This window comes from Jatropha curcas, chromosome 11 (assembly GCF_041381405.1).
Source record: "Jatropha curcas cultivar XTBG-Jc1 chromosome 11, XTBG_Jcur_1.0, whole genome shotgun sequence".
NCBI classification, from domain to species: domain Eukaryota; kingdom Viridiplantae; phylum Streptophyta; class Magnoliopsida; order Malpighiales; family Euphorbiaceae; genus Jatropha; species Jatropha curcas.
The window spans coordinates 21344216-21362930 of NC_143161.1; the positions used below are offsets into that span (position 1 = coordinate 21344216).

Here is an 18715-nt window from a genome sequence, read left to right on the forward strand (position 1 = left end):
TTGTTTTTCATGGTTCTAATATAATTTCTTGGTGTTCCAAGAAACAAAAGACTATTGCTCGGTCAAGTACTGATTTGGAATATCGTGCTTTAGTTACAACGGCTTCTGAAGTGTATTGGATTACATGCTTACTTTGTGAACTTCATCAACCATTGTCATCAGTTCCCAAAGTTTGGTGTGACAATGTTGCAGCTACGTATTTAGCTACCAATCCTATTTTCCATTCACGATCCAAGCATCTGGAGCTGGACTTTCACTTTGTTCATGATCAGGTACGATAAAATCATCTCCTTGTATCATATATTCCAACGATTGATCAGCTTGCTGATGTTTTGACCAAACCGTTATCAAAGCAACGGTTTTTGCATATGAAGACCAAACTAATGGTTGCTCCTCCCATTAGTTTGCAGGGGGATGATGAGGATACGTAATAGATATGAGTTCTTTGCATTGCTTGTAGTTATCTTTCCCATGTACTTCGGGATTGGATTCTATTTAGTTTAAATTCCAAATCCCATTAGAATAGAGATTATCTAGTTCTGTAAACTATTATTTAAAGCTAACTAATACAACACAAAGAATATTGAAAAACCCAGACACAATTGGTTCCAGTTTCTTTACATGGCATTTCCAAAGCTGTGGGGAATGGCGATTAGCATGCGATAAAGCCTACTAGGCGTAGTCCCCTGCTCTCCCACCTTTTTTTTTTTATTAACGAGTTGTTGCTTTTTGCAGAAGCTTCGTTGCCTTAAATTCAAGTTATTAAGAGTTGTCTTGATAGTTTCTATGTCGCATCAGGCCAACGGGTAAAATTTGCTAAATCCACCATCTTCTTCTTGGCCAATGTTGATCCCATCATAAGGTCAGACATATGTAATACATCGGGCATGACGGCTACAGATCAAATAGAGACTTATTTAGGGGTTCCAATGTGCAATGGTAGAATAAATAAGGCTTCTTTTGACCGCTTGTTTGCGCGTATGGACCAGCACCTTGCGGGCTGAAAAATACCATTGTTGTCCTTTGCTATTCGTATTACTCTTGCTAAATCAGTATTATCTAATCTTTTGAATCATATGATGCAAGCTCTTTTTTTGCCAAGGTCTGTTTGCAATAATTTTAATAAGTGAATCCGCAACTTTGTTTGGGGAGATATCAATGGTAAGAATAAAGTTCACGCTATCATTAGCAGACGGTTACGTTACCAGTGAAATATGGTGGGCTGGGTGTTTGTTCTTGTTGTGCGATGAACGATGCTTTTCTATCAAAGCTGGGTTGGCATTTAAAACGGAGGATCATTATCTATGGGTTTATCTCCTTCGAAGCAAGTATACTAGTGGCAGATCTATCGTTTCGGCCTTAGTGGAGAAGCCTAACTCATCTTTCATTTGGAGAGGGATTGTCAAATACTCCTATCTGTTACAGAAGTGCTGTTACAAGGTGGTTGGTAATAGAATCTTTACATATTTCTGGGAGGATCTGTGGGTGGGTGAGAAGTCGTCAACGGAGTTGGTGGTGTCATCGGTCCTCTAGATTTGTCTCATAAACCGATTGTCTTCTTCTAGTCCACAGAGAGCTGGAAGTGGGATCTGATTCGTCCCTGGTTATCAGAGGAAGGATGCTTGAGTATTGAACCTTTTTTTCTTTTGGGGAAAGTAAATAATATGGATTTTATTGCTTGGAGGGGGACTCGAAATGGTGCTTTTTCAGTTAAATTTGCATACCTGCTTACCAAAGGTACTGTAGATAAACCTCCTCTTGCCGCTTAGAAGATACTTTGGACAATTCAGGTCCCGCAGCGGGTTCGTTGTTTTAATTGGATTATTCAACATAAGCGATTGATGGCTAATGTTGAAAGAGGTAGGAGGAGCTTTACGAATGATACTTCATGTCCTATTAGTAGAATTGTTCCTAAGACTATAGAACACATTTTTCATGATTGCTTTTATGCCAAGGAGGTTTGGGCTCGAGTCTTATGCCCAGATTCTTTTTCTTTTTCCTTCACTGGCATCTTGAACAATGGTTCAGCTTTGGACCTTCTCTATCTAGTCCTTGGAAGACCTCGACTTCTCCCCTGCAGATCCTAAGTATTAGTGCCAAGTGTATTTGGAGGTGGCACAATGATACTGTTTTTAATAACAAATGGTATAACTTAGATGCTCGATTCCATATGCTCAATTTTCAGGTACATTCTAATAGTCGTGCTTGGAATAATACCTCTTCTTTTTCCTGTCGTATTGGGAGGACTGTTATTCTGGTTTCTTAGCAAGCACCGAAGGTTGGTTGGGTCAAGTTGAATTTCGATGGCGCTTCGAAGGGTAACCCTGGACGGAGTGGTGGAGGTGGTGTCCTTTGGGATCATCTAGGCAATTGGATTGTTAGGTTTGTGGTCCATTTGTTAGGAATCAGCTCTGATACCAGTTTTTGGGCATCAGCTCTGATACCACTTGTTGGGCCCTTTCAACCATTTAAGAGAAAATTAACGCAGCGGAAAACAGAAATGGGACACATAGAAATTTACGTGGTTCACCCTCAACTGTTTAGGGCTGCGTCCACGGGACAAAACTCCGAATAATTCTTCCACTATTAAAAATAGTAGGTACATAAAGAGATTAATACAAAAAATAGTGGCACACAAAGTGTTTCCTAAAAACACCCCATAATAATTTCCTCATTATTTTTCTCTCCCTTAGTTTTAGGAAACCCTTCCCAAAACTGGATAACTCTCTTCGCTACATATTTTTTTCTTTTTCGTCTGCTGTGTGTTGTGTTGTTCTGCCTCTATTTATAGGCAGGTTATGAGAGAGCATTTGAGAGAGGCGTGCATTACTAATGCACGACTCTCCGTTTTGTCAAATGGCATGCCAACCTTTGAATTGTTGGTTGCCAACCTTTAAAATAAAACATTTTTCTTTTTTTTTTCTTTTCAAACTGTGTGGGTCCCACTTGAGTGGGCACACCACCACCAACAAATCTCCCCCTGCACAGTCAAGTGAGGACGTCAGCCAAACTCTCCATCATCCCTGCAGCTAATCGACAATATTCAAACTTGTCTTTTGGAAGAATCTTCGTTAACATATCTGATCCATTTTCATCTGTATGGATCTTCTCAAGTTGTAACTGCTTCATCTCGAGTACATCCCTGATCCAATGATATCTAACATCAATGTGCTTTGATCTTGAATGAAAGGAGGAATTCTTCCTAAGATGAATCGCACTCTGGCTATTGCAGAATATCAAATATCGTTCTTGATGAATTCCGAGTTCATTCAAGAACTTCTTCATCCACAGTAACTCCTTGCACGCTTTAGTAATCTTAACTGCCACAACACGGCTCCCCCTGCAAATATGATTGGATATCCTGAAAATCCATTTCACTGCAGTCCAATTTTCCCTTCCAGGCTTTGAAAGAAACTGACTCACTACTCTGACTGAGTGAGCAATATCTGGCCGTGTATAAACCATGGCATACATCAAGCTTCCAACTACTGAAGCATATGAAATCTTTTCCATTTCTTCCTTCTCTCCATCCGTAGAAGGGTACTGTTTAGAACTCAATTTAAAGTGATTAGTAAGAGGATAACTAACTGCTTTAGCGTTTTCCATTCTAAACCTTTGAAGTACTTTCTCAATGTACTTCTCCTGTGACAACCATAATTTCTTGGCTCTTCAATCTTCATGCCAAGAATTTGCTTTGCTGGTCCCAAGTCTTTCAAAGCAAAAGACTTACATAGCTGTTTCTTCAAGTTAGAATTCTGACCAACAATCAACATATCAACCACATAGAGCGAAAACAATGTAGTCATCATCAGAGAATTTCTTTACGAAGACACAGTGATCTGAAGTAGTCTTTTTATAGCCTTGCTCCCCCATAACAGACTCAAACTTCTTGTACCACTGTCTTGATGCCTGCTTCAAGCCGTACAAGCTCTTCTTCAGTTTACAAACACAATCTTCTTTCCCTTTTTTTATGAAACCCTCTGGCTGCTCCATGTATATTTCTTCTTCCAAATCTCCATGTAGGAAGGCAGTCTTTATATCCATTTGCTCGATTTCCAGATCAAAACTGGAGGCCATTTTGAGCACTGTTCAAATAGATGTCATTCTCACAACTAGTCAAAAGATCTCATCAAAATCAATACCCTTTCTTTGATTGAATCCTTTCACAACCAGTCTAGCTTTGAATCGTGGTTGGGAGCTGTGTTCTTCCTGCTTGATTCTAAACACCCACTTGTTCTTCAAAGCTTTCTTGCCTTTGGGCAACTTTACCAGCTCAAATGTTTTATTCTCATGCAAGGATTTCATTTCATCTTGCATGGCTTCAATCCAGTTCCTCTTGTGTTCATTTCCATAGCTTCTTCAAAACTTTCAGGTTCTCCCCCATCAGTCGTCAGTACATACTCATTGACTGGATATCTAGTAGATGGTTATCAGACTCTACTAGATCTTCTTAATGTTTAAGAACCTTCCGGTGCTGGTGGTTGAACATGAACACCATAATCTTCATCTGGTTCATTTCCATTAGGAACTTCTGGATTTTCTAATTCTGGCACTTGTTCTTATGGAACATTTTCTTCATCTCCAATTTGTCTGCGTTCTATTGGAGGGACTCTCTGTATGTCTTTTGAGTCTTCACCAGATCTATTGGCACTCTGCTTCAATATCTTCAATAGTCTGATCTTCAACAAATACAGCATCACGATATCTGATAATCGTCTTTTGGATTGGGTTATAAAACCTATAGCCACATTGGTCTTGGCCATAGCTAATGAATACACACCGTCTAGTCTTGACATCAAGCTTAGATCGTTCATCCTTGGGACATGTACGAAGGCTTTGCACCCAAACACCCGCAAATGATCATAGGAAACATCCTTTCCTAACCATACTCTCTCTAGAGTATCATACTGTAGAGGGAAACAGAGTGAACGGTGAACTGCTGTGAGTAACGCTTCACCCCAAATCTTTTAGACAACTTTGCATGTGAGAGTAAACATCTGACTCTCTCCATCAAAGTTCTGTTCATCCTCTCAAACTGTTCAGCTGCGGCGTCTTGGGAGGTGTCATTTGATGTCAAATGCCATGCTCTTTGCAGAAAGCGTCAAATGGCCCAGTGTATTCTCCACCATTATCTGTCCTGATACACTTTAGCTTCTTGTCTGTCTATCTCTCAATCAGGTTTAGAAGACTTCAATGTGTATACCCAGTTCTTCCTAGAATGGTCATCGATAAATATCACAAAATATCGATTTCCACCATATGACATTGTCAATGGTCCACACAAATCTGAATGAATCAGATTTAATACATTCTTCATTCTAGAAGGAGGGGTAATCTTGAAAGCTACTCTGTTTAGCTTTCCCGCCATACAATCAGGACACTTGTCTAGGTGAACTTCATCCAATCCAGGTAGTATGTTCTTTCTTGCCAGAGTTTTCTTACTCATGTGACATAGTTGTTTATGCCACAAGTCAACTGTACTGTCATTCTCCGCTACACTCAAAGTGTCTTGGGAGAGTTTCGCATGCATCATGTACAACTTTCGGTCTTTAGCTAACCACAATGAACCTTTTGTGAGCTTCCACTGACCATTTCAGAAGGTGTTACAGAAACCTTCATCATCAAATCTACCAACTGAGATTTGGACACATGCTCGAAAGCCATTTCTCATCTGTCTTCTCTTCCGGTTTAGTTCAACTAAACACAGGCAAATGCATTTTAATTACCATAAGGAGATCTCTCATTTGGTAATACGCGCCATTCAGACTGGTCATTTTGCTTGTCCATTTTGACTTGTGCAGAATATCATCACCAACATAAACCGTATACGTGAACAGTAGTATATGTGAATAGTGCCATGAATAGTAATAGTATACTCGAATAGTAACTAACTGTATGAACAGTAACTGTACACGTAAATAGTACTGATACCACTTGTTAGGAATTAGCTCTGATACCATTTTTTGGGCATCAGCTCTGATACCACTTGTTGGGCCCTTTCAACCATTTAAGAGAAAATTAACGCAGCGGAAAACAGAAATGGGACACACAGAAATTTACATGGTTCACCCTCAACTGTTTAGGGCTGCGTTCACGGGACAAAACTCCGAATAATTCTTCCACTATTAAAAATAGTAGGTACACAAAGAGATTAATACAAAAAATAGTGGCACACAAAGTGTTTTCTAAAAAATACCCTATAATAATTTTCTCACTATTTTTCTCTCCCCTAGTTTTAGGAAACCCTTCCTAAAACTGGATAACTCTCTTCGCTACATTTTTTTTCTTCTTCTTCGTCTGCTGTGTGTTGTGTTGAGGTGCTTTTGCCTCTATTTATAGGCAGGTTATGAGAGAGCATTTGAGAGAGGCGTGCATTACTAATGCACGGCTCTCCGTTTTGTCAAATGGCATGCCAACCTTTGAATTGTTGGCTGCCAACCTTTAAAATAACACGTTTTCTTTTTTTTTTTTTTTTTTTCTTTTCAAACTGTGTGGGTCCCACTTGAGTGGGCACACCACCACCAACACCATTTAGGGTTTGTTCTTCCATGACAGCGGAACTTCTAGCTCTGTATCATGGAATCCTCTTGGCCTAGGACATGGGTGTTCGTCAGTTGATTATCGAACTGGATTCTCTGGTTTCTAGAAAGCTTATTTCCTCTTCTGGGAATAACATGCGATTTGCAAATGTTCTCAAGCAAATTCGTGCTCTTCTTTGTCGGCCTTGGCAATTGCGTATCACCCTTGTGTACAGAGAGGGAAATCGGGTAGCAGATGGTCTAGCTAATCTTGCTGTGTTTAGTCCTATTAGGAAGCAGATTCTGTTGTTGCCTCCTGCTGCTGTTTCTGTAACACCCCTTCTCGGTCCACCCGTAAACCCGAATAAACCGAGCCGAGACGCTACAAACTGGTTGACTGAATGAACTGACATGCTGGAATCATAATGTATAATGAATCTAATATCATGCTGAGATTGCTTATAGTAATAATGTACTGAATATTTACAAGACATGATACTAGTTACAAAATGGATTGGGCCCAACTGTGTGCCCTGTACATGCCATAAAAAGAATAACAAACTGAGTTTCTACCCTGAAGACCGAGTCTTCTATAGATGAACGGCAGCAGTTATAAACAGACCCTCTACGGACCAATCTCAAAACCTGCGAGTTAAACAGGTAACTCGCTGAGCAAATAAAGCTCAGTGGATATCTCAACAAGGAAAGAAACAATAAAGCACATACTTGTATATAAGGAATTATGTAGGCACACAAGGCACATATAAGCACACATATCATGATATCTTTCATTTATCTGTATGATATATGCAATATTATATCCAGATATCTGTATGGCTCCATAAGGTTATAGCGAAACCGAGGTGATAAGAAAAACTGTATAAACTGGATGAATACTGTATACTTGGCTGCTATGGCCCATATAATCATATCCACTCAACGGCCTGTAGCCGGAGTAACAAACTGTATGAGGCGCAGATCTGCTATCCTATGTCGCGACATGGCCTTATCGACATGGTTTCTACCTAACCTCAATGGAGCATAATGTTGGTATGTCAAAAGTATAACAATACATCATAGTAATAGTTCATCACTTCATAAATTATAATGTTCATATGATTTCACATCATTTGCATGCTTGGATGTTGTTTTAATCCATGTTCTAATGTTGTCTTTTTATTTTGAAATGATTGGATGCATACAAGTTGAGCAAAGAACCCAATTACATAAAAAAAGAAAGTCCAAAAATGCAGGAAAAACCAAGTCGCGAGCGCGCCTGTGGAAGTCGCGAGCGCGAGATGCAGAAAATAAGAGACAGCGTGTTATCAGGCACAAGTCGCGATCGCGTACTTGAAAGTCGCGAGCGCGTAGTGTGCCAAATGAGAGACAGTGAGTTTTCATGCCAACTACGCGAGCGCGCACTTGAGAGTCGCGATCGCGTAATATGCCAATTGAGAGTCAGAGAGTTTTCATGCCAACTACGCGAGCGCGCACTTGAGAGTCGCGATCGCGTAATATGCCAATTGAGAGTCAGAGAGTTTTCATGCCAATTACGCGAGCGCGCAGTGCAAGTCGCGAGCGCTTCCAGGCCAAGGGCCAACTTCGCAATCGCGTCTTGCAAGGTCGCGAGCGCGAGAAGAGCAAATGAGAGTCAGTGAGTTTGAAGTGGAAGTCGCGCGCGCGCAGTGCAAAGTCGCGAGCGCGCGACGTGCTTCTAGCCTACGCAGTGCCAGGTCGCGACGCGTTTCCAGCCTGCGCAGTCTGCACTCTTTTGGTCATATCTCTCAATATACAAATCCAATTTGGGTGATTCAAAAACCCATGCAAAGCTAACACATAGAGGAACAAATAACTCTTCTATGACACTTCCTAATTCCCTCATTAAATGGGGTCAAAATCAAGATGAAGTCCTCCCCTGTTTTCAACATAAACTCAATACCTCCCCTGTTTTCTCACCACTACCATTCTTCTCACTCAACAATAAGCAACATATCATCTCACTAGCAACACACCACACAATTTACATGCAAAGAAAATAGTAGACAACATGAGATATCAAACCTTTACTCCAAAAACGCGTGAGCTCTGTTCTAGCTTCTCTTCTCTACACTCTTCGAACTCCCTTCTCCTATACACATCAAAATTCTTACAACTTATCTACAATATAACTCAAGTAGAGACTGAATAACATAAAGCTGCAAGTAATTCTACTTACTAGGAGAAAATTGAGGTTGCCTAATTGGATGGAGAAGTAAAGGAAATGAAGGAGATGAAGAAGATGGCGATAAAGATAAACAAGGGAAAGTAAAATGATGATTACGGGTAAGTCATCACAAAATCAAGATAAATGATGGAAACTTACTACATGGTACCTCAAGTGGGTAAAAGCTACAACTTGATACTCAAGCTTGTTCTTTTAATGCCATTAAATCCTAATCCTTACACTTTGCTCTTTTTCTCTCAATCAAGTAAGTCCACTAATAATCCCATTCTACCCCAACCGGGTGTGGTTCAACTCGACTCAACTCAATGCAAGACTCGACTCAATGCAAAGACTCAACTCGGTAGGATGTCACAGTTTCTGAGTATCTTGCTTCTAACAAGCAGGGGGTAGCTTGGCCTCATTTGGTTAATTGTCATTACTTTCGCTGTTTTTTTAGGTTTCTATCCCTTCCTTTGTATCAAAAACAAATAATAGTAAGTTAATTAATATTGATATTGGTAATGTCGATTCCCTGCTCTGCTATTTTGACTCCAAAAACTTGATAGCTAATTTTTGCAAGTCTACAAAATTATTAATAAAACAGAGAGTAAGATGTGTTCTCACGAGCATTATATTTAATTTAGAGAAATTGATTACGAAAATTGCTAAAAGAAATTCAATGATGAAAAATTACTATGGAATTCAATTTCAACTTAATTGGGTCTCATTTATTTCATTAGTTCAATATTATTCATGGGGTAAGAAACAACCTAAACATCATTAATAATATTTTCGAAGAATTTTAGTAATTATTTCAACTGAATTTAATTATATATTTTTCAATAGCCATGATTAAATTCAATTTAAATAATTAATATCAATGACTATTTAAAAACCTTCCATGAGTCTAATCATAGGTTTCACATTAGATTATTATTCTCATGAAATTCATTATCTTTTTCTTATCAATGATCCTCTTTCCGATAATAATTATTGAAATAAATCAATTCAAAGGAAAAATTCAATTTAAAAGCATAAAATACAATAATAAAATTTTAAATTAATAAAAAAAATTAAATTTAATATTATAAATTAAAATTAAATTAAGTTACATCAAATTCTAGTAAAAAAAATTTAGTTAGAGAAATTAAAATGAAACAAATTTGCATATGTGAACAGTAGATCTTGCTTGAAGACTTTGAAAATATGTGAACAGTATGCAGAATATGAAGATGATAAGATCCAGATCCCTTTCTTTCTTTGATTGCTAGCTTTCTTTTATATACCCTTCAATAACTTAGGTATTCTTGGAATTAATTTAGCTTTCTTTCTTTGATTTTTAAATTAATAAAAATCAAGAATTTTTTAACAGGAGAATAAACCAAGTGTTTTTTGTACTAATTATTTTCTTACAAAAATTCAATTCTTAAACCCAACACACTCCCTAATTTTACACATTTGTTAACAAGATCTTCCACAATAATAGTTGCTCGAACCAAAGATATAATTTTATAATGTTATGTTAGGGTTTTTCACTCACTGCTTCTTTTTTTTTTTTTTTTTTTTTTTTTTTTTACAAATGGGCTGGGCCCAATTACTACTTTAGTTATTTTATCATTTTTTAAATTTTTATTTTTAAAGTATAAAAATGATTATATTCATAACATAATTTATACCTATTAAGTTTCAACTATATAGTTAATTACTATTTATTATTTTGCAATAAATGAGTGGTATTGATTAAAAAATTACCTTAATTAATTTAATGTATAAGATAGCACTGTTTTGCTAAAATATAAAATAATTAATATTTATAAGTATTAATATTTTATATATTTTATATTTTTAACATTAATACTATATAATTCTTTCTATTAATATTTGATTTTTTTTTTAAAAAATATTTGATATTGAATGGTTTAAAAATAATTGCATTATTTATAATTATATTTTATTTTTTTATTATAAAATTATTTCTAATTATTTTTCATATATAATTATAAAGAAATAAAAAGGTAAAAAAAATCTAGTTAAACCAAATTGATCCGGTTTAACTGCTAATCAGTAATCATGTTGTTTTGATTTTCAGTCTGATTTTAAAACACCGATTTAATTGTATTAGTTAATCCTATCAAAAACTGGTCTAAATTTATTTGTTCCAAATAAATGGTAAAAAATGAAGAAAAAGAAAAATGATTTGTTTCCCTTCTTTCTTAATGAGTGTTAGATGAGTAGTTCGATACACTTATTTCTTAAGTAATGTCGAATGTTTAATCTTAATCTTAATGGATGGAGCTGTGGACAAGTAAATATTCATTGGAGCATTTTATTCTTTTATAGGTCGGATGAGAGCAAGATTCAGTTCTAATTCAATGAAAAAAACATTTTGATATTCAAAAGGTTTAAAAAGGAAAGTAACTGGTAAAATTAAATGTTTGAGGCTAGTATGCACCACGCTCACCGTTGCGTTTAAGAAAGAAAATATTTTGGCAAAGTTGAGTTAGGTGAACAAGTTTCAGGGTTTTAATCGCTAATCGTCATTAAATTAACTAAAACCAACCATGGTTAAGAAGAAGTTGGAGTCTACTGTTCTTAGTTCTGCTCCTTTATGTCACCAGTCACTCGTCACTATCACTTACTGTGGGTGAGTGAGCGAGTGAGCTGAGACTTTGAGTTTGGAGAGAATCAAATGCTTTGTACAAAGATATCCCATTTGTTCTTGTTTGATATCTAAAGGAAAGAAAAGAAAAGAACAAGGAATCAAATTGCCAACTAATCAAGACTTGTCTGGAAACAGAAAAAGCTTATACAAAAAGTCTGTTAATGCCACTGTCTCTGTTACTGGGTAGGGAAAGAAGAAAGAAGAATCTTTTAATCCTATTCTATCTGATATAATCTTGAACTTGAAAGGTAACTTTTTTTTGCAGTTTCTTCTTCACTGTTGTTTGTTTTTTGCATGCCATTTTCTGCGTTTGTCGACTTCAGTGTTTTTGTTCTTTTGATAAGCTTTTTGTTGTTTCCATCAGATTTAGCATATGGGTACTTTCGTTTCTGTTAAAAATTTCTTTACTTACTTGGAATTCAGTTGTTTTGAAGTTTGCTTCAATTAATGTATATACAAACACATAAATATAATAGATACACACATATGAGTTTTGCATTTCTAGCTTCAGTTTGTTTGAGTTAATTGATTTCTGGTGAATGGGAGATCCATTTTTAAGAGGGGGAGAGAGCGCCTCAGGCCATAACTGGTAGATTCTTAATTTATTTTTTGGCAGCTGGGTTTCTATGTTGGGTTGGTTCTCAAGTTCAACACTTGAGTTGTGAGTTGTATTTAAGAAGCTTTGTTGGGTTTTCAATGAATTTTAATTACGCTCTAGCTATGTTCTATTGAAGGAGAATGTGGAATTCTGAAGAACAGTCAATTACTGGGCTTAGATTTATAGTTTCTTAGCATTGTATTCTAAGAATTCCTTTCATTAGTTGTGCTAATTTATATTGTTCTTTTTTTTTCTTTTAATTTTGTAGACCTCAGTATTTTGAAAATACATCACAGGATATTCCATATCTGTCCTAACAATGGTTTCAAGGTCTTATTCAAACCTCTTGGATCTTGCTTCTGGTCAGTCTCCAACCCTTAGTCGTGAGAGGAAGAGGCTCCCTCGGGTGGCAACTGTTGCTGGAGTATTGTCTGAACTAGACGATGAAAACAGCAACAGTGTAAGCTCTGATGCTCCCTCATCTATCTCTCAAGAGCGGATGATCATTGTGGGAAACCAGCTTCCTCTTCGGGCATATAAAAGTCCAGATGGCAGTGGGGAGTGGTGCTTTAGCTGGGATGAGGACTCACTTCTTTTACAACTCAAAGATGGTCTTGGAGAAGATGTAGAAGTTATCTATGTTGGTTGTCTTAAAGAAGAGATTGACCTCAGTGAGCAAGATGATGTAGCTCAAATATTGCTCGAGTCTTTCAAATGTGTCCCGGCTTATATCCCTCCTGAACTTTTTAGTAAATTTTATCATGGATTCTGTAAACAACATTTGTGGCCTTTATTTCACTACATGCTCCCACTATCACCTGAACTTGGTGGCAGGTTCGATAGATCTCTATGGCAGGCTTATGTTTCTGTGAACAAGATATTTGCAGACAAAGTAATGGAAGTGATTAGTCCTGATGATGATTACGTGTGGGTTCATGACTACCATTTGATGGTTTTGCCGACATTTTTGAGGAAGAGGTTTAATAGGGTGAAGCTAGGGTTCTTCCTTCATAGTCCATTTCCATCATCGGAAATATACAGGACTCTTCCTGTTAGAGATGAACTTCTGAGAGCACTTCTTAATGCTGATCTTATTGGGTTTCATACTTTTGATTATGCAAGGCACTTCCTCTCTTGCTGTAGTAGAATGCTTGGTCTTTCTTATCAATCTAAGCGTGGTTATATAGGGCTTGAGTATTATGGTCGCACTGTAAGCATAAAGATTCTTCCTGTTGGGATTCATATAGGCCAGCTCCAATCGGTGCTAAATCTTCCTGAGACAATATCCAAGGTTGCAGAGCTACGTGATCAGTTTAGAGGTCAAACTGTTATTGTTGGTGTTGATGACATGGATATCTTTAAAGGAATCAGCTTGAAACTATTGGCCATGGAACAATTGCTCATGCAACATCATGACAAGAGAGGTGAAGTTGTTTTGGTTCAAATAGCCAACCCTGCAAGAGGCCGAGGAAAGGACGTGCAAGAGGTCAAATCTGAAACTAAAGCCACAGTGAGGAGGATTAATGAGACATTTGGAAGACCAGGATATGATCCAGTGGTTTTAATTGACAAACCACTCCAGTTCTATGAACGCATTGCTTATTATGTCATTGCAGAGTGTTGTCTTGTCACTGCAGTGAGAGATGGGATGAACTTAATACCCTATGAGTATGTTATATGCAGGCAAGGAAATGAAAAGCTGGACGAGACATTGGGGCTAAACCCCATGGCCCCAAAAAAGAGCATGCTAGTTGTTTCAGAGTTTATAGGGTGCTCCCCATCATTGAGTGGAGCAATTCGAGTGAATCCATGGAACATTGATGCTGTAGCTGAAGCTATGGATTCTGCTTTAATAGTCCCTGAGCCAGAAAAACAAATGAGGCATGAGAAGCACCATAGGTATGTGAGTACTCATGATGTTGCATATTGGGCACGTAGCTTTCTTCAGGATCTGGAGAGGGCCTGCAGGGATCACTTGAGGAGGAGGTGCTGGGGTATTGGATTTGGTTTAGGTTTTCGAGTAATTGCCTTGGATCCAAATTTCAGAAAACTTTCACTTGAACATATTGTATCAGCTTATAAGAGGACCAAGAATCGAGCAATTCTTTTAGATTATGATGGTACTATGATGCTTCCAGGTTCAATTAGTACCACTCCTAATGCAGAGGCTGTTGGAATCTTGAACAATTTGTGTAGAGACCCGAAGAATGTTGTTTTTGTTGTCAGTGGGAAGGACAGGGCGACACTAACTAAATGGTTTTCTTCTTGTGAAAAGCTTGGGATTGCAGCTGAGCATGGTTATTTTGTGAGGTACACATTGCTTCCTCTCTCTTTGTGTGACATTTGGTCATTTTCTTTCCTTTAGAGTCTGTTTGAAGTGGAGATTAAAGCTACTTTTTTGAAAAAAAAAAAATTTTTTTTTAGATGTTGGGGAAAGTGATTTGTGATTGTGTTTTGAAGCCTTTTTTTTTAAAGATTAGAGCATGTGAAATTTATCCTAAAAGCAAAATTTAATGGCTTCTAACCAATATTTCAACAGAGTATTTTTATATAGTGACTCAAATGTTAATGTAAAATGGACCCTTGATATGAGACGTTGACTTCTAAATTCTCAGTTACTGGTTAAGCTTCAATTATTTCATAGAAAAAATTAAGCTACAATGTTTGTTGATTTCTCAATGTATGTTGTTATATAGAACATCATGAAACATAATGCATTGATTCCAAAATCAGCCAAGAAATCCGGAATTAATTTAATGGTTGTTCCCTAAGTGATCTTGCTTAAGTCAGGTGGCCAAAGTTCAAGGAAACATGATGATTTTGTATTTCAGAAAATGTAACACCTATGTGAAAAAATTTAAGAAAGTGAAGCACTTGTGAAACAATTGAAGGCGTTACAAATTTTAATTGAATTAGCTCTAGATTCAGACAGTGATGGATTTTTCTCAGTTGGGCTTGATAAATAATATTATGGCTACTGATGTCTACTTCTAGACAAAAGTCATGCGACTATTTAAAGTATCTCCTACCCCCAAGTATGGATGTTCATCAGGTTGCATTGGACCCGATGACAAGATTCCTTATGCCAGAAACATCGGAACTTTTAAAATATATTATGGAAGAACTATTAATCTCATGAGTTATGAAGAGATTCAGCAATAAATTTTTGCAACCCAATTGAACCTGATGAACAGCCCTACCCCTAAGAATTGGATTTCCTACTTCAGGTAAAGGAAGAGCGTAGCAGTTGAGGCATTGACTCTGGCTATTCTTATGTAGGACAACACATTTTATCCCATCTTATATCTAAAAGAGGTCCCAATTATTACAGGCCAAACCTTGATGCAGATTGGGAAACATGTGTGTCTGTGCCAGATTTTTATTGGAAACAGATTGCTGAACCGGTGATGAAACTATACATTGAAACAACTGATGGTTCTGCCATTGAAACCAAAGAGAGTGCCCTTATTTGGAATTACCAATATGCAGATCCGGACTTTGGCTCTTGCCAGGCAAAGGAGCTTCTAGATCATCTAGAAAGTGTTCTTTCAAATGAGCCAGTTTCTGTCAAGAGTGGCCAACATATTGTAGAAGTTAAACCTCAGGTTCGTGCTACAGTTATTTCTTCCCAATATTAGTTGATATTATTGTTAACTTCTGCAAATGCTTTAATGTATTTCAACTAATCAAATGTGAGAAGGGCAAATTGGGGAGGTACTTCAAAATCTATTGCATGTTCATGTGTTGATGTATAACTAGGGAGATTGGTTATGTATCTCATACTGTCCTTGTTTGATTAATTTCTTAATCTCTTTGAAACTCATGCTATAGGCATTTTACCTTTGGTTTTTAATAGATTGGTGTTTTGTATTGGGGGAAAAGTTTAAACCAAATCAGCGATTTAGAAGGAACTCCAACCAAACCAAGCTGAATCATGTGAAAAGCCAAATCAAACAAATTGATTAAGGTCACTCTGCTTTGACTTGATTTTTCAGTTTAAAAATTATTTGAACTTTTACATAGATCATAGAAAAAGCAAATGGTTTAATTTGATTAGGTTTACTTATCTTGGATGATACGGCCTATTTGAAGAAGTCTATTTTGATAATCTAGTCTAGCTTATTTTCATTATTCCTTATGACTACATCATATCAGGTCATATTTGACATCACGCCTCTGAAATTAAAGAATTCATAGATTCTTTTCACGAATGAGCCTTATGATTGGCCTCATTTTCTAATGTAAATTTAGAAACTTGAGATGAGAAAGAAAAGGACCAGTGTTTGGTTTGCTGAGGAAAACTTCAGCTATTTGCTGCTGGTGTGGTAGTTCAAGTCCCAAGGGCTGCCTTGTGCAAATCGGAGTAGAAGTAGGACTATAGCAAAGTCACACACTGATGGCTCATTTGAATGCAGCAAGCATTGTTTTTGACTAACTCCCACAAAATATTATTTTTCTTCAGTGTTTCTTTTTATAAGAATCGGTTTATATTTTAAAAATGCATAATGAATTTACATTAGTACATATCAGCGGCTTGAAAATGTTTGTCCTGTAAGGAATTGCTGAGGATCTATTCTCAGTCTGTCTCTCTCACTTTCGACTCTTTGAAGGCAGTGACATAGGCTGATATGTCTTTGTGTGGTTGCCACAGCAATAAAGTCTCGATTTGCAGCTTAAATTTAATAAATTTACTAATTGCTTACCTCATGCAGGGTGTGAACAAAGGGGTCGTGGCACAATGCCTCCTCGAGACAATGCAACAGAAGGGAATGCTTCCTGATTTTGTTCTCTGCATTGGAGATGACCGGTCAGATGAAGACATGTTTGAGGTGATAATGAGTGCCAGGGCAGGACCTACTCTTTCACCAGTTGCTGAGGTATTCCCTTGCACTGTTGGGCAAAAGCCGAGTAAGGCCAAGTACTACCTGGAAGACACATCTGAGATTTTGAGAATGCTGCAAGGCCTGGCAAATGCTTCAGAGCAGGCTGCTAGAAGTACTTCCCAATCGTCACACTCACACGGGGTGACAATTGGTAGAGATTAAAAATGCACCGTGGCTTTGCATTGGTTCTTCTTGAGACGAGATGTTCCATGTTTGAGGATTTCCTCAACCCCTGGGCTTGAAGAAATTGATGTCTGGTGCTTTTAGTTAGGTCTTGGTATGTCCATCGGATGGTACTCGATGTTTCTGTTGAAGTAAATAGATTGCTTTCTTTTATTAATATGTTTTGCTCTCATTAGAAAATTGGTTAGTTTATCCAAGTCGTTACTTTATTAATATGATTGGAGGGGCTAAACCATTCTGGATACTCCAAACTTTAGGAGTTGTAACAATTACACCCCAAAAATGAACTTAACTCAAACTCACCATTATTGACCTTCAAGTGCCTGAAGTTGCCGCTCGCAACGAAGAAGAACCTGCTTGCAAAGAGGAAGAATATCGATCCGTCTCTAATTCGCGAGAGATTAAAGATGTTGAAACGCCATTAATGGTTTTTAGTCATGGAGGTGAGTGAACGGCAAGCGACTAATAGTACGTCATTATTTTGTTTTTCTTATCAAACGCCATCAATGATTTTCAGTGTACGTGGCGTTTTGAGAGACAAACAGCAAGAACATGCTTGGTTAAGCATGTACTGTGTCGACCTAGAAGTAAAGAGACAAAAATTGCAAACGGTAGCGTTTTAAGAAGTGGGTTAATGGGTTGGTTAAATTGGGGTGTCCAGAGTCAAAATAGGTGCACTTTATACAAAAGCTTAAGTCAGGTTTTTAATTTTTAAATGAATTACTCTTCCAGTCATGATTCAGTCAACCAAACTTCCAGTCAGATTCACTCTCTCTCCCTCACTCTGATGTTAGATCTTCTTTTTTTTTTTTTTTTTTTTTTTTTTTTTTTTCATGTATTTCACCGATTTTGATTGGGTTGTTTGTGAATTTTTAATTGTAGTTTAAATCTGTCCATTTCGGAGATCACTTTTGTTTTAGCCTGTAGGTGGGTTTTCTTGCCACCGATGATTGTTTTTTCTTGGTTAATTTTTTTTATGCTTTTCGCTTTTATTTTTTTAATTTTTTTCAAGTCGCCTTACGCTTCTTATCGACACTGTTTGGTCCCTGAGAATATGAAGGAAATGTGCAGAAACTTGATTTTTTTTTAAAAAAAAAAAAAAATTACATCTTTTAAGTGCATAATCTCAACTATCAAGAGTGTTTATATATGAAATTTAGGAGCTAGGAGGCGAGAGGCATGGGGGTTAGCTAATTGTTGCATATGGCTAAATCCATACCAAAACCTGGCGTTTTTTGTGTGTTGCTGACTCAAGATGAGTTAGCTAACTTAGATCGGGCCAAAGTTTATTATTTTTTAAAGCTAATTTTGACCAATTTTGAAATTGGAGTGCATTATAACATAAATTTGAAATTGGGGTGTCTCGGAGTTAAGTTCATTTTAAAGTGCAATTGTTATAATCATTAAAGTTTGGGGTATCCGGAATGGTTTAGTCACTTGGAGGAGTCATAACTTGATCTAATCGTCAAAGTTAGATCGGATTTACTTACCTAGACTTAGGGATGGTAATTTTACCCGACCTAGCAGATACCGATTCGATATGATTTTAGCAGGGTTCACGTAGTGAATAAATTGATTTGGGATGGATACAGACAATTTATTGGGTTCGAGTTTAATGACTCGGGTACTCATTATCCATTTAATTAATATTCAAAAAATATATAAAAT

General features: G+C 37.1%; 1 protein-coding gene across 2 annotated transcripts; it reads left to right on the forward strand.

The window, feature by feature from the left end:
• Positions 1 to 11336: 11336 nt before the first annotated feature.
• TPS5 (trehalose phosphatase/synthase 5) lies at positions 11337 to 17206 on the forward strand. Of its 2 annotated transcripts, none has more exons than XM_012230621.4 (4): positions 11337 to 11631; positions 12250 to 14291; positions 15313 to 15586; positions 16694 to 17206. In XM_012230621.4, exons 2-4 carry the CDS (start codon positions 12301 to 12303, stop codon positions 17024 to 17026), a joined length of 2598 nt encoding a protein of 865 aa, XP_012086011.1. In that variant the 5' UTR covers positions 11337 to 11631; positions 12250 to 12300; the 3' UTR covers positions 17027 to 17206. The 2 variants fall into 2 exon arrangements, with proteins under 2 accessions (XP_012086011.1, XP_020539320.1); XM_020683661.3 differs by having other exon boundaries at positions 12278 to 14291.
• The last annotated feature ends 1509 nt before the right edge of the window (positions 17207 to 18715 follow it).